Source organism: Pleurodeles waltl, chromosome 4_1 (genome assembly GCF_031143425.1).
Source record: "Pleurodeles waltl isolate 20211129_DDA chromosome 4_1, aPleWal1.hap1.20221129, whole genome shotgun sequence".
Lineage (NCBI taxonomy): Eukaryota > Metazoa > Chordata > Amphibia > Caudata > Salamandridae > Pleurodeles > Pleurodeles waltl.
In genome coordinates this window covers 672,878,769-672,895,388 of record NC_090442.1, presented here as the reverse complement: position 1 = coordinate 672,895,388, position 16,620 = coordinate 672,878,769, and the positions used below count along the sequence as shown (strand labels likewise).

The window sequence follows — 16,620 nt, the reverse complement described above, 5'->3', positions numbered from 1 at the left end:
CATGCAGCCTCCTAATCCTTCATATTGAGGCTATAACCCCACAATCAAAGTACAGACAACATATCTATTGGAAAGCAATCGCGTAGTAGCTCAAGAAGGAATGCCGACCATGCAGCTTTATCAATTCCAAGGACAGTTTCAGCAAACTGCAATGTTAGGCCTCAACACAGTGCAATGATAAATCTGGCTTCTTAACCCATCAGCCACACTCGACAATGCAGTTCTTTCGCAGATTCAGAACTGGATGAAATGTGTAACAAGTCATAACATTGGATTAGACTGTTACTCATGAATAGAGAACACACTATTGCAACACCTGTTTTTAAATATGGCTTGGCAAAAACTGCAAGCGTGTAGTGGATTGTTGTCAAGACATCAACACTGTAGTAACTAAAAGGTGACACATCACGCTCTACAAAACCCACAACTAAATAAAGATAAATAGAAACGAACAGGCGCAAGAGATTGTCGTAGTTGGAGGGCAAGATTTTAAATAGAGGTGAGACAGGAGCCACTAACTTAGGATGCAAAGTTTTTGTTTCATGTCAGGTCCTTAGTTACAGCCACAACCTCATAGACGCTGTCATGGCTTCATCCTCCATCCCTCTGTAATCCTCTGCCAGGCCACACCCAGCACACCCAGCACACAGACCGCAACATTCCATACATCATCATATTCTCACAACATACAGACTCAGTATTCTACAGCATGTCTGCTAAGCCCACACATACACAGGCGTGCCAAGGACACCAAAGAAACCCACCGTCTTATTCTTCGAAGTTATAGTATGGGAACCAATGATTGAATGCTTTTTAATAACTAATGAGCACCCTGCAAAAGATAGCTTGTCCTTTAAGAAAAGTGATCATAAACGTAATGTATAAAACAACGAGTTCACCTCCATTGAAATGCAATGAGATACGTTTGTTTTAAATGTTGAATACAATACTTTTCTTGCTTCATTCATAAAGCTGGTATGACCTGGATTTTGTGCACCAGCATGCAGACTTAAAGGATTTCAAAAATACCCTTAGCAACCTGTTGCTTAAGTAAGCTCATCCTATACAATATGTACACTTAGTGGGGTCATATGATTCCCAGATGGAATTGTGTAGCTGTATGAGAGGAAGTAGGTTTACATACCTCTTATGTGCATGGAGTGTAGTGAGACATTTTTTCTTAATATATCAAATAGAAAGCACTGCTGAGGAACCAGGCGTGATGCAATCCCGCAAGGATTTTGTTGCTCCTCCAACTAGACCAACTCAAGAAATTTCAATGCCAATTACAATTTATATGGTTAAGCACTTTAGGGTTTACAATGAAAAAGAGACAGATATTAAAATAAAAGCCTTGAAGGTTTTAAAATAGTTATGAAAAGGTTTAAATCATTACAGTAGGCACATATATGGTTAGAATCAGTCAGTTAGCCATTTAAATCAAATAAATGTAGCACCTCAGAAAAAATGCAAGTGATAAAATAGCAGACCAAAATATAGCTCAGATGAAATAAAATGAAGCTCAAATCAGAGGTCATACCGATGTAGTGTCACCTCCTAAAGATCAAGGGAGAGTTACACACAACCCTTTGGAAAGGGGTTCTTTTCTAATGCACAAAAGAATTAAAACAATACATAAATACAATTATACAAGAATCACATGGTTTGAATCAGTCAGGTTGAAGAAAGATGAATACAGCTTCTGAAAATATATTATGCAGCACTATCCTAAAGTTTCACATAATTCAGTTCTCAACCTTGGTGCTTTTCAGACACCTACGTTGTTAATAAAAATGCCACTAGGACAAGAAATCACTGTGGCCCAAATATGTGAGTTCTTGTGAACATTCGCTTTCAAAGGAACAGTGTGCTACAGAACTCTAAAAACAAATAGATAAAACATTCTGTAGCAAGAAAAATGACATTGCATCTCAAAGAAGTGTTTATATAGTTGCTTGTGCATGAATAGTTTGTGTGGATAGCGAGGCAGGGACAAAAGATAATTACACTATTGCAGGCAGCACTAACCATTTTGAAATTGAGACCTACATTAGCTAATGTTAGCATAAACAGTGCTCCCTCAACACAATGTCTTGTTTCTACTGCATATTATTTCTCTTTTGTTGAGTTAATACTATTGTGCAAATAATTATAAAGTCATTTGTCAACAATCTACTCTGATTTTTTTTTAGATCATCACAATTCATACTTTATTAACTACATCCCCTTATGCAACATTTTTCTTTGATGATAGCTTCATGCTTCTGGCTTCCCCCAACTCCTTTACCTCATCATACACTTTGAATCAGATGCTCTATAGATCACAATCTTTCAGTTTTAAAAAAAAAACTTTAGCTCATTGCTGACAGCTTCTTTATTTTTCAGCACCCATAGTTTAATCCTTCCCCCTCCCCCCCCGATGGAAGGCATCTAAAATCTTTTTTTCAGAAGAAGAACAACCTTTACACAAATTAAACAATTATTTCGAGATGTTAATAAAATACTAAGGACTCCTCCTCCTATGTTACCAAACTATTTATTAATCTTTGAAAATCCATTTCAAATCACAAAAACAATGAACTAATTGTTTCCCATGTTCTTTGTTCTTCAAAAACCCTTCCCTCACGCAGGATGTCGGTGATATTTAAAATATAACTGTTAATCAGATTAGTGTTATGGAGCACATACTTTCAGCATATTTGTGCCCTCAAATTTCAGCAGAGTTTGTCTTCCTTCACTGATAATATATTTAGAGCTATACTATTTAGTATAACCATAGCTCCTATAGCTATTAGCTCCTTGGTAATGTTTATTAAAGCCTCAGCAGTGTTAGTATCCAACCGAGCCACTACAGTAGGTAGCTTTCTGATCTTCACACCATTCAAAGCCACTCCAATGGATGGAATCATAACGCCAAATATATGCCCCATCACTTGATCAAAGCTATGTTTATTTCTCTGTACAACTGTATCATCCCTCTCAATAAATGTATCCAAGTGATAAACACTGGGGAAACCTAAGCCTAAATAACAGCTACCCACCCAATTATGAGGGAATTTAAAAGAGGCTTTCCTACCACACACATAATTAATCCTTTTGGTCATGGGCTCTTGCCCAGAGAAATCATATTATTTGCCATAAAGCTTTCCTAACACTAGCTCCAACCCATCACTTCTGCCATTATATCCTGTTTTTTCACATAAATATCTGTCCCTGTCGTGCCTTTTCAAGACTGAGTCCTGGGTGCACACTTGTTTTTCCAACCTTCTCTTCTTCCTTCTCTAAATCAATCTCTCTCTCCTCCAACTTTTCACCGAATCTCGCATTCCGTTCCGTGAACTCTTCCACAAACACCTTCTCATTTCTATTTAATCTGCATGAAAATTTGTTAACAACATTGTTAGTTCGGTTAGTTTGCGTAAGCTATTTGATGCATCTAGATAGTTCCCATGCTTTTGTTTCCATAATAATAGAATGCAAGGCTTTAACAATAGGTACCTTTTCCAAATAAACATTGTATTTGAGCAATATTATTCAGGAAACCTCTGTCAATAGATTACATTTCTGAACACAATGCATGACGAGGGGTAGGTGAGGGGAAGTTGATGACATGTCATGCCTTCAGCAGCAGATGAAGGCAGAAAGGTAGATATCTAACACTCCCATACTTCCATGAGTTTCGAATATTCATCTAACAATCTAAAATATACATTTTATCTAAAATTACCCACAAAATTATCTTGGTGAAACAACTTGTAATATAATTGTCTTCTTTAAGCTATTAAGTTCTGGTTAATTTTTATTTAGGCGAGGCATGCTCAAATTGAGTGTTAAATCCCAGTAGTAAGCCAGCTATGAATAATAATATCTTAACACCAAAATTAATTATAAAATTTTGCATCGGTTTGTCTTGCCATGTTTCTTCTATGAAAAATGCTATAGGATGATACAATTGAAAACCTAACTACAAAATGGTATGATGCACTTTAGTAAAGATTTTGTTTCATCAAAGAGCTCACATGTCATTCAGTTCATAATTCAATGCTCAAGGAACCTACAATTGCCAACTGGATGCCTAAAAGGAAACCCTAAATCTTCAACTGGATACTTTAGGCACAAAACATAATAGACTAACTCGAGATTTCAGTTCGAATCACAGTTCAATATTTTCCTAGGAAATTATTCAAGAATATTTGTTTCAATTTTGATCAGTGCATAGTCCTGGACATTCTTTAAAAATGATTGGATAGTTTGTTAAATTAATGACTTTTTCATCTGATTGTCCAACTTGTTGGTCATGGACTACATACTTTATGTTAGACACTTTAAGTCTCTTTGGTCTTTTGACTAATGGTTGTTCGCCATCAATGTCACTTTGTTTTACTTGCTCTTCTTCTCTCTTACTGTTCCAATTCTTTGTTCTTTCTCTTGGCCAACTTTCTTCACAATACACTTTTCCACCTGATTTGTTTATGACTGGTTTGGATTTGCAATGCTCATTTTCATTTTCAGATTCATTTTCGACCACTGCAGATACCCTTACTTCCTTTGCTATAGGTTGAGGATGGTTTTCAGTGTGATCATCTTCATCCTTTATGGTTAACCAAGATTCACCAGTGTTTCCGGAGATATAGAGTTTTAATTTTGGTCTCTGTTTCTATTTATGGATTTGAGACTCTTGAGTATTCCCACCTTGATCTTCCTCCTGTAGGCTCAAACTGCTGACACTCATCTTACAAAGACTCCACTTGTGCTTCTTCTCCTCATAATCCACACATTGGACTGGGTCGGACTTGGTGAATCAATGGCTGTTTTCACCACTTCATCAGCTTGTCTCACCCTCTTTGTATGCAATGCGTGAATACACTGTGGCAGTCTGGTGTATTTCACTGTAGTATTGGTCACAAGGATCAATTGGTGTGGGCCCTTCTGGCGAGGCCTCAAACAGGTCTTGCACACATGCTAGTTCACCCTAACCCAGTCTCCAGGGTTGAGGCTATGGTACTGCTCCTTCCTCAGTGGTGGTGTTGCTAAGTTGACATAACGAGAGCTGGAAAGCACCACAATGAGCCAGCACTTTGTAATACTCAAGAACAATTTAATCTGTGATATTTATGAGTGGGCTGCAGTAACAGAAGTGATTATCAGGACCCTACCATCAGCGCTTCATGGTGGGAGAGTTGTGCCTTTATTTGGTGTAATTCTCAGGCTCATCAAGACAAGTGAGAGTCTCTCAAACAAGATCCATCCACAAATAGTGGCAAAGCGTCTGAATCAAGTGGGACATCCAGTCTGGCTGGTCTTGACTTGGTGCATAATTCTGTGACATCCACACACTTGCAGTCAAAACTTCCCTCCTCATCATCATGAGCTGGAACTGGCAAATATTTTGTGGTGTCAGAACATTGCACCTACCAATGGAAATGTTTTCAGCAGCCAAGATCATATGTTCATACTTTGTCAAACAGCTGCTTGTCTTATAATGAGTTGAGTATGAGGATGCAGCATTTCAACTGAATAATGAACCATCGCAACAAGAGTGTACCCCACCACAATCTCATCACTCTGCTGGATCCCTACACAAACTGTTGCAACAGTTACAGGCAACCAGGAAGAGCTGCATCCACCTGGTCCAATGTGATCAAAAAGTAGGCCATTGGCCATTTCACTTCTCCATGGATCTGTGTCAAACTGACACTACGCGTCCGTCATTTTGTGACAAAAGAAAAAATCACTCTCATAGTATGGCATTTCTAGTGGTGGTGGGCTACAGAGTTTTTCTCTGAGCTCTACCAAGGTACTCATACATTCGGCATCCCATGGCACTAAATTACTCACATCACTTTGAGTAAGCATCTGTAAAAGGTTTGCCACTAGGAAAAAGTTAGGAATCCAGTGACGACAGTAGCCAACCAGTCCAAGGAACATCCTAAACTCTGTAAGTGTTATGGTTGGTTACATTTTCAGAATTATGGAGATGTTCTTTGGAACAAATTTCTCACTCCCTTCTCAATATGGTGTCTGAACTATATGACCTCTTTTCGACAGTGCTGGAGTTTATTTGGAAATGCTGTTTGTGCATTCCTTGCAAGATGATTTGACAATGCCATTGTGTCAAAGCTGCAGCTCTCCAGTGTGTTAGATGCTACCAATAGGTCATCAATGTATTGTACCAGTACTGAACTGTAAAGTCTCCAGATTTTTCATCAATATCTAATTAAAGATTGAAGGGTTTTCTGTATACCCTTGAGGAACCGTACTTCAAACCCAAATGCTGTTCAAAAATGTAAATGAAACTGCCTGTCATCATGTAGTGGTATGGGGAAGAAGTTTGGGCCCAGGTCTATGACTAAACCATTCCACATCTGATAGAAGGTGGAAAAAAATACTGCAGGATCCAGTACCACAGTGTGACAAAGGATTACAATTTTGTTCATTTTTCTAAGGTCCTGTACTATTCTCCATTGTAGTTTAGCTTTTTGAAGTCCTATATTTAGGGCATTACATGGATTGCCCAATACTTCCTTTAAAATGCCCTGGTCTATCATTTCGTCAATCACTGGTGTATTTTGGGGCGCTCAGTGATAAACTGCTTCTGATTTCACTTTTATTTTCACAGGCTCTGTACCTTTTATCAGTCCACCTTATTTGCCTTCAAAACCCTAAACTTGTTCCCTTATTGCATTTTTAAATTGGGAGGTAATGTTTATTTTATCAAGATAGGGAACAAACAGGTATCTGACTTGATTTTATTTTGAAGTCAACATCTGCATCTTGGGCCCAAATTGCCACACCTTCTGGTGTATAGTAAAACAAAATGCAATTTCATCTTGCACAAAAGATCCCTTGCAAATAAATTAACAGTATTTGTGTCACATACTAGACATTCATGGGTATTTTCAATAGGGGCAATCTTTTCAGAGACATTTACAAAACTTGATTGGTTATCTACTTGGTTGAAATGCTACAACTTGGATTCTTTTCCCAAGAGGGGTAGGCTTGGAACCTCCATCGGATGAATTGTGGAGTGGGTAGCGCCTGTATTAATCAAAAATGATACTAGGTGGCCTTTCACTTCACCTTCTACACATTGTCCACTCTGGTCTAGATCTAGGACTGCACCAAGCACACAATCCTCCTCCTCCCAGTCACTGACATTGCACTTGATTAGGGACAAGTCCAGGTCAGAAGCAGCAAAAAACTGGGGGATACTGTCATTGATTATCAAAACGTTCTGATGAAACCTAAGATTTTGGGGATAATAAAATTCTTTATTTTGCTGCATCATTGGGGCTTGCGGTATTTTTGCATCATATGTCAGTCTTTTTGGGGTTACGGACACTGAGACATCACATTCATGTTCTGAAACTAAAAATTCATCTGAGCATCATTCAGTACCCTGTTAGGATTTAGTCTACAGTTCTCTTTCCAGTGTCCAATCTTGTTACAGTAATCCCATGGTGTGCTCCTTTTCAGGGTGCTAATGATCCCATTCACATTAGCATTATCAACAAAAGCTCTACCTCCTTATGGAGCAACATTCTCAGTTTATACATTGTGAACACCATCTTGAAAACCAACTCCTTGTATACCCACATTCACGCCTGAACTGGTAAGATAATGAAAAACAGAATCTGACACAAAAGAAATTCTCTGCCCGCTTCCCTGAACTAGCTTTCTTTTGTGGCAACATGTATTTTTCCTTAATCTTTCTCTGGTTCGTATCATAAGTGTCACTGCAATATTTTACAGATTCAAGTTTTTCATCAAAGGATTTGGTCTGCTGTATCTGAGAACTAAGCTCCAGTTGCAGTCCAAGCTCAAACACTGAAAGAAATCCGCTTTTGAGCGCTGAGTCTTCAACTCCACTGCATTGTCCATAGATTTGCATTAGCCTCTCATAATAGGCATGCAGTGGCCCTTTTTGGCCCTTGCATGGCCCTCATAAGTTTAGACCAATTCACCTCTCTTTGCAGTACCTTCAATTTCAATTCCTCAATTACTGCTCTATATGTGTTTATCACTTCTGGGGACTATCTATTATTTGGAACATATGTTGCAAGTTCTTCTTATGGCCAGTTCACAATCCCTTAAGATTCCACGCACAGGTCGCTGGGAAACACAATCTTAAACAGGGTGATCAGGTCCTTCCAAAGTAAGTTCAAAACAGAAATATGTCTTTCTACTGGTGTACCAGTTATCAGGCTCTTCACCAAAGCTTTGGGATTTTTTTTGTAAATGAAAAATGATCAGATCAACTCCAAAGCACATGCATTCCTCTCTGCACTTCTCTCACACAGGGAATTGAGAAAGCTTACCAGTTTCAAACTCACTCACTCATACTTGCACCACCTTCAGCTCCACCCCATGCCTTTTTCTTTTTCACACTGACCCCTTGTTTTGTTGTCCATTGGTCCTGGAATTCCTTCAACGTAACCCATTTACTGATGCAATTCATTAATTTTTTAATGTGCACTCTTAAACTTGGCAATTTCAACTCTATTTCTTCATCACTCATTACCATTCTAAAATTCGTTTGGAAACTTTTTTTTCTATTTAAATCAATCCCATGCTCTTCAGCCAAACTTTCCAAACTCTCATGCACCTCATGAGCATGCCTAGAATCTTCTTTACTTAAGTATCTCAACTCAGCCTCATCATATGTTTTCAATTCCCCAATGTCAACCATGTCCCTCAAAATTTCTTTGAGCTCTATATTTAATCTCAATATGTCAATTCCTTTGGTTATTGTCTCTCCAAAGTGAAGCTGTGACTCAGGGACCGTACCAGTAGTAAGTAGTTGTGGTGGGTGCATATGTCTAAAGTGACAGAAATTATTCCCCTTTCCGGTGCACTTGGCACATTGGATACAATGTGTTTGTGATCCTGCAGGAGAGGGGACAATATGATGGAAGTGATCTGGCACTCGATGGATCATTAAACAATTCCTCTTCTTCATCATCATTATTATCAGACCGTATGTCTCTTTCTTTCTGCTGATCTTTAATCTGACTCTCTTTCCTGTGTGCCTTCCCCTTGTTAACCCGTTACAGTTGCAGGATTAAGACCTACACCTTCGATTAAACTCTATATCATGCCTGCTATCTCAAATTCAATCTTGCATCCAAACAATTAAAAGTTTTGCAATCAGAGTCTTCATTCCTTTGTGTTCTTTCTCATGTGCAACATGCTCTCATGCATTCAGTGCTTCAAACAGGACAGGTTAGGGTTGGGGTTTCATAAATCACTCAGCTCAAATTCTAAAGGTTTCTCACTTTAAAGGCCATCCTGTCCGGGAGGGAGGTGGCACTTCCCACCCAGGCAGACCTTTGTTTCTGACTCCTCCAAGTGTTCACACCTACTGGCTGAGGATCAGATTGCTGTGTTGGCGGCAGCAGCTGCAGGCTGTCAGGCATGGCACTGGAAAGGTTGGGACAACCAGAGGGGCAACATCTAAGGCAGCCACCTGGGTGCATGGCACATTAAATCTGACTCTGGAATTTCATGAAACAAGTCGTTTGATGCCAAACATTACATATTTCAGTAGGGCGATAATTGACCTCTAGATGCCCATGTGCCATCCCATGTTAGCCTACGACCCCTTACCACTTACAGCAGCCCTGTCGGGAAGAAGCCCTTCATGGCAAGAGACTCCTATAAGGACATATAACCTTTAATATAATGCACCCTGCCTCCTCGGCTTAGAAGGCCTACCTTAAAGGGAGACTGGCATATATTAATAGTAGTGCTTTGACCTTGTCACACATGGTGAGGACAAAGTTGAGTTGGAGCAGTTTACCCTGTCCTACAGTCTGAAATGGCAGGCCTGCTGTCATCTGTTTACTTGGGTCACTTAAGGTGGCACAAACAGTGCTTCACACCCTGGTGACCCCTTTAACTCCCATGCCCTGGGTACTACTTGTACCATTTACCAAGGACTTATAAGGGGGTTAAGGTCCTTGCCATTTGGGGATACCAATTCAAATACATCATATTTAGAGAGAAAGCACTGACACTGGGGCCTGGTTAGCAGGCCCCAGTGCACTTTCAGAGTCATAACTATCAACAGTGAGGCAAAAAGTGTGGGGGCACTTTCCTACAGCACCTCACAATACACACCTCAACTTTAGCAGACAAGTTTCAACAATAGGTTTACATTGCAAAATCTTGGATATATAACAAAATCCTTTAAACTAAACCACAATTTTAGACCATTAACAGTTACTTAGGATAAGCACATTCAACAAAGACAAATGAACACTTAAAATTTCAATGGCAACACACAGCCTTCTTGGACCCAGTTAGTGGGCACAACTCAAAAGTGAAACAAAAACATCAAAACCAAAATCCAAAAATCATTCTAGTTATACTCACTTCTCCTTCTCAATGACATTCTCTACAATGACAAATTCCCCATTCATACCCACTTCCCTTAATTCACGTCCAGCTTTAGGAATACAGGAACACTGCCATCAATCCGAAAAGGACCACTGGATCTTGGGAGTACAGTCTGAATTAGGGCAATTTTGTTTCCGGATCTAATTAGTTGTTGCCTCTAGACCCAGTTTTAGTCCACGCAGGTCCAGTTTCCAACCATCCACGTTGTAGCCATCTCCTGCTACAAGTTATGATAACACTTTTTTCTAATATGTCAAATTTAAATTGTTCCTAACAGAACAAGAGCGTGTTAATAACTCAAAGATGTTGTTGCTCCTCAACTGGACCTAATCAACAAATTTCAATAACAATTACAGTGAAAATAGTAAAGAATATTAGGCTTTACAATAAAAACAAGACAAATATTAAAATAAAACCATTGAAGGTTTAATAAAGGTTTAAATAATAGAAGGCAACTAAATGGTTAGACTCAGTCAATTAGTCATTGAAATCAAAGCATAGCTTGAAACTCAGACTAAAATGCAAAAAACAAAAAAGCAGATTAAAATAAGTCATACATCAGAGGTCAGACTGACATATTGTTAATTCCTAAAGATAAGAGGAAATTGAGCCCACAACCCTCAAGAAAGGGATTCTATTATAATGCAAAATACAATGAAATCCGTACACCAATATAATTATACAAGAATCACACAGTTTGAACTAATCAGGTAAAAGAAAGAACCACAGTTTGTGAAAGTGCAGCATTCAGCACGATACCGCAGAGTCACGTATTTAAATTTCTGTTGTTTGGGCCTTTTAGAAACCTAGATTGTTAATACAAATGTTACTACTTAATATCCAAGGTCAAGTTCTCATGAGAAATTACTGTTGCCCCATAGGTAAAGCCCTTGGCAACGTTCACTCTCAGTAGAACAGCCAGCTACAGAACTCGTAAAACATCATTTTGTACCTAGGAAAGACACATTACATCTCGAAGCAGAGTTTACAAAGTTAATTATAAAACCCTTTATATCGCTGGGGTCCACTTCTTTATCTGCCAAAGTTAGTAATGTTTGAGACACACTGAACACCGGATGTCAGCACAGTACTTTGTAAAACAGGACCATTCTGTTGAGGCTGGAAGCACAGGTCTTAGCCCTCCGAGATCTCTTCACTCACATTAAAATGTGATCACAAACCGCTGTATGGGATGCAGTGTGTTTTTAATGACTATGTATGTCTGGCGTAAACAAAGACTCAGTGCTTAATTCGAGCAGGTTGCTCTGGTGCTTGGCACTTAATTCTCAGCACCGGCACTAACGACATGGTCTGTCTACTTTTTAGATGAGGTTAATAAGTGTTTAATAATTTCCACATATATTAAGCATGAATAATACATTCCGCCCACAAAATTCTTATAGCTTTGGGTAGTGTGAATGATCACACTGTGTGATGGTCAGTAGCTGTCATAGTACGTCATTGGCGGGGGCACTGGGTGGAGCCAGTTGCAGGCGCCCCTGAGAAGGGCCCTTGCACTTGCTGTGTTACAAATGTACCACTGCCAGACCCCCTATGTCTCAGTCACTGGCTTCACAGGCTCAGGAGCCTTCAGGGGTTAGCTCTATGTTGGCTGTTTGTATGTATCCTTCCGATGAACCACATTCCAAATACATTCTCACTCTTGGTGTATTAATAATAGTTATCTAGAGGGGAAGAGAGAAGATTCTTTTCAGATAGAGACAGAGACAATAAAATCATCACTTACCACTCAATGCTGTCCTTACAAACCTCCGGGGAGAAAACGACAGTGCTTACCTGAGGGAGGCCTCTCAGCTGGAGAACACACCAAGCTTGAAACAGTCTCAGAGAGTCGGGGTCGTGCTCACTCTGCTCGTCCTCACCTTCTCCCGGAAGCATTTAGCAGTTTCCTCCTCCGTGAAGTGTTTGTCTTGGTATGTGGCTCCGAGCTTGGCTGGGGATTAGAAGGATGTTGTGATACCCAAATTCAGATCCCCCTGGGACCACACTAGGGTCGGCCTCGTATTGATGCTTTACACAGAACGTACTCTGTAAAACTGACAGTTGAGCAGCCCTCTTTCGGGCATTTTCGGCAAGTTCATCATTAAACATTGGTAAAAAATACAAAATCTTAATACATCACTTCACAAGCTATAATTCATAGTTATTATTAACTGTAGTGTAATCTTTAACACCTGTTTTATATTGTGTTTATGTTTCTGTTCGTTTCATTACAACTCTTTACTCTCATTTTTATTTATGGTCTAATTTTATTTACGGTCGATACCTGACAATAAACAAACTTACCGAAGCTATCTGGATGGTAAATATAGAAACAGCATTTGTTCTAATGTGCTAGGTGTGAATAAATAGATTTTACTTTCCTGTTTTCCCAAACGCAGGTACAGATGTTGTATCACCGGATGACGACGTTTTTAAATATCTCGCTCAAACCTACTCCAGGAGCCACACCACCATGCACCAAGGAATAGTCTGCCCAGGATCGTCTAATTTTGCAGACGGCATCACAAATGGGTATACGTGGTACCCCGTCCAGGGTAATTATTACATTTAATGCCATTTTTACTTCGCATATTGTACACAACACATGGCCGACAAGCTAGTGCTCTGAACACATCTGAAAGCTGCACGTTCTCAGATTGTCGCCATCACGACGTGGGGTTACATTTTTGTACCCCCATGTGTCAGCTCTGCACTCTTGCCGCGCCCCTCTTGAGGTGGGATGTGTGCGGTCGGAATGTGCATTTCTGACTCGCTAAAGGGTGTGCATTGTGCCTTTCACCCGCAGACCACACAGAAACGCTGTTGCTTCACAAAATTGTCCTACCGCACATTAAGAGAGATTTGGATATAGCAGGGTTCACAGAAGGGTACTTATTAAATAAGTAAATTCAAGTAATTTAATATATATAAATATTGAAATAAAATAGATTTATTAGTAATGTAATTTTAAAAATTAAATAATACATCAAAATTAATAATTACACTCACCTTTTCGGGGTCAATGAGGATAAGAAAGCCTCTCCAGCACGCAAGTCTTAAAAATAGGAATTAGAAAAAACACCATTCTCTTGAGGAGTGTCATGTAAAGGTTTCCCTGTAGTAGATGATGGTTTCTCTGAAGTAGATGGTGGAAAGAGAAGCGGGGAGGTGGCTCTGACTGCAGTACAGCAACCACATTCCTATTGACTACCCTGAGTACTTGTGCGCTGCTAGAGAAGGACAACCACCATCATTATCTAATTTTGTAGGAGGCATATAGCATTGCCTTCTCATGTATTTGGCCTAAAGGTCAAGCTCTGTTGTAACACAATAACTAGACTTGATAAAGAGCCTTGGCTCAAGCAAATTGATAAAAAGATTACAGCACTTGGAAAGTAAGCACTTTTTTCTGTTGAAGCACACAGCTTCTGCCCAATCAAAACATGTACTCTTGGCTACCAACTTGTGGACAGAGTTAAAGCTTCTCTCTAGTATTTCTAAAAGTTCTTCTTTAGGTTGATCACATAAGGTAAGACGACAACTGCACTGTTGAGCCAGAATAATAAGGGAAGTTATATGCTTATGACCAAGGAAGAGTTGCATCATTGTCATTTCCGTGCTTCCATATTTAAGATTTTTCCACACTGCTATGGTTGCCTCCACAGATGATAAAGGCCACATGCAACCACACTGAGCCATGCCCCACTCACTCTAACCAGTCAGCTTCAGCTTCCTTTGAAGTTGTACAGCAGAAAAATATAAATTTCATGCAAAAACCCACAAACCGCATAGCCCCCATGATTGCTATATAAAGAGGTGCCAGAGTCATAATATATGCCAAAGTTGTGGCCGTCTAAATAACAAAGACCCACTTTTTCAGTAAAATGGCTCATGGCAGCGTCACTTGAAAAGTGACACTTTCAGCCCAAAAGGATTCTTGTCAAAGAGATTTACCAATTAGTAATGCATTCTGCTCTCATTGAGACTCATCAGTAATCAATCAATAAATCAATCAATCATAGCATTTGTAAAGCGCACTACTCACCCATGAGGTTCTCAAGGGGCTGGGGGGTAGGGGTGCTGCTACTGCTCGAACAGCCATGTCTTGAGGTGTCTCCTGAAGGTTAGCAGGTCCTGTGTCTGTCGCAGGTGGATAGGAAGAGAGTTCCATGTCTTGGTGGCGAGGTGGGAGAATGATCTGCCACCGGCGGTCGTTCTGTGGATGCGTGGAATGGTAGCGGGGCAAGACCAGTGGAGCAAAGCTGTTGGGTCGGGTGTAGAAGGAGAGCCGTCTGTAAAGGTATTCTGGTCCGGTGTTGTGCAGTGCTTTGTGAGCGTGGGTGAGGAGCTTGAACATGATTCTCTTGTTGACGGCAAGCCAGTGCAGGACTCTCAGGTGGGTTATGATGTGGCTGTGGATGTCCAGGATGAGGCGAGCAGAGGCGTTCTGTATGCATTGTAGTTTTTTCTGGAGCTTGGCCGTGGGTCCTGCGTAGAGGGCTTTGCCGTAGCCCAGTCTGCTGCTTACGAGGGCTTGGGTGACCGTCCTGTTTCCGGTGGGGGATCCATTTGTAGATCTCCTGAAGTATGCAGAGGGTGTTGAAGCAGGAGGAAGAGACAGCTTTGACTTGCTGGGTCACTGATAGCGATGAGTCAAGGATGAACCCCAGGTTGTGTGCATGGTCGATGAGTGTTGGTGCGGTTCCCAGTGTGGGAGGCCACCAGGAGTCGTCCCAGGCGGAGGAGGTGGAGCTGATGATGAGGACCTCAGTTTTGTCAGAATTCAGTTTCAGGCAGCTGTTCTTCATCCATTCGGCGATGGCCTTCATTCCTTTGTGGAGGTTGGTTTTGGCGGTGGCGGGGTCCTTGGTGAGGGAGAGGATCAGCTGGGTGTCATCAGCATATGAGATGTTGTTGAGGTTGTGTGATCGGACGATGTTTGCGAGCAGAGCCATGTAAACGTTAGAGAGGGTCGGGCTGAGGGAAGACCCCTGGGGTACGCCGCAGATTATCTTGGTGGCTTCAGAGCGGAATGGAGGGAGGCGGACTCTCTGGGTTCTGCGGGTGAGGAAGGAGGTGATCCAGTCCAGGGCTCTGTTGTGGATCCCTGCGTCGTTGAGGCGTGTGTGTAGGGTGTGGTGGAAGGCGGTGCCGAAGGCAGCCGAGAGGTCCAGGTGAATGAGGGCCGCAGTTTGTGGACAGAGCGGGTGTTGAGTAGGATGCATTTGAGATGGTTGCGTCCTGCCTTGGCGGGTCGGTTGCTGGCGTGGAGGCTGGTGAAGGTGCAGTTCCAGCAGGAGAAGGGTCTGCGGGTGAGCTGCGGGATGGCTGATGGCAGGTGGATGAGCGGCCGGTGTTGAGCGCATGGAGGGTGATGGTGTTGTAGCAGAGTCGTGTGTCACAGCAGTGGGGGGAGCGAGAACCAGGGGTTCCAGCGCTGGGCACCGTCCAGGCGCAGATGGGCTCGCTTTAGGCGTGGCCGCCATTAAGTAGGGGGGGGAGAGAACAACTGGGAGGCAGGAGCAGGGGGAAAACAGTGCAAAAAAGGGGCGGGCCGCGGGAGCGGCAGGAATGCAGCACGAGAGAGAGGAGGGGGCGGGGCTGCAGGGGCAGCAGTGGCAGGGGGAGAGTAAGGAGGGGAGGAGAGAGAGAGAGCACGGAGTGAGTGGAGAAGGAAACGAGGAAAGAGTGAAACACAGAAGTGAAAGGCAAAAGGACCACAACAGGGACAGAACACAGAAGAAAAAGCACACGAAGAGCAAAGCAGGAAAAAGGAGAAGAGAGGCAGAGGGCAGCCTAGTAGAAGAGCAGAGCACTCCCACTAGGCACCAGGGATGAGGTGCAGGCAGAAGCCTGCGGGTTGAGGAGGGCCTCGAACTCCTGACATAGTAATCTTGATCAGACATGTCAAAAAAGAGCCAAAGAGGGAAGATGAGTTAGAATATGAAAACAACCATTGTAAATGCCAATAGGTTTCACTTTAAATGAATGCTATATTGTAAAGTGGAGCATTACAAGTAAAGGGCATGGAAATAGAAATGCATTTGTGTGGAAGAAAAGAACTGCAGAATAATATTGGTGTAGGTTAAAAGGTCAGGTGCACTGTCAAGCCAGAACTAAAACTTAATGTAGCTAATGACTGCCATCCTATCTGTGCTGCTGTCGGAGAAAGAGAAAAAACAGAAATTCTCTAGTTATCTCAGACTTTTTAATGGTATT

The 16,620-nt window shown here is 41.4% G+C and overlaps 1 protein-coding gene across 7 annotated transcripts in view; it reads left to right on the top strand.

The window, feature by feature from the left end:
• CPM (carboxypeptidase M) overlaps positions 1-16,620 on the top strand; it is a 211,192-nt gene that overhangs the window by 160,783 nt on the left and 33,789 nt on the right. For all 7 annotated transcript variants that reach the window (XM_069229187.1, XM_069229186.1, XM_069229192.1 and 4 more), the window contains one exon: positions 12,801-12,956. In XM_069229187.1, coding sequence (XP_069085288.1) covers positions 12,801-12,956 — 156 coding nt within the window. The remainder of the gene's footprint in view (positions 1-12,800; positions 12,957-16,620) is intronic.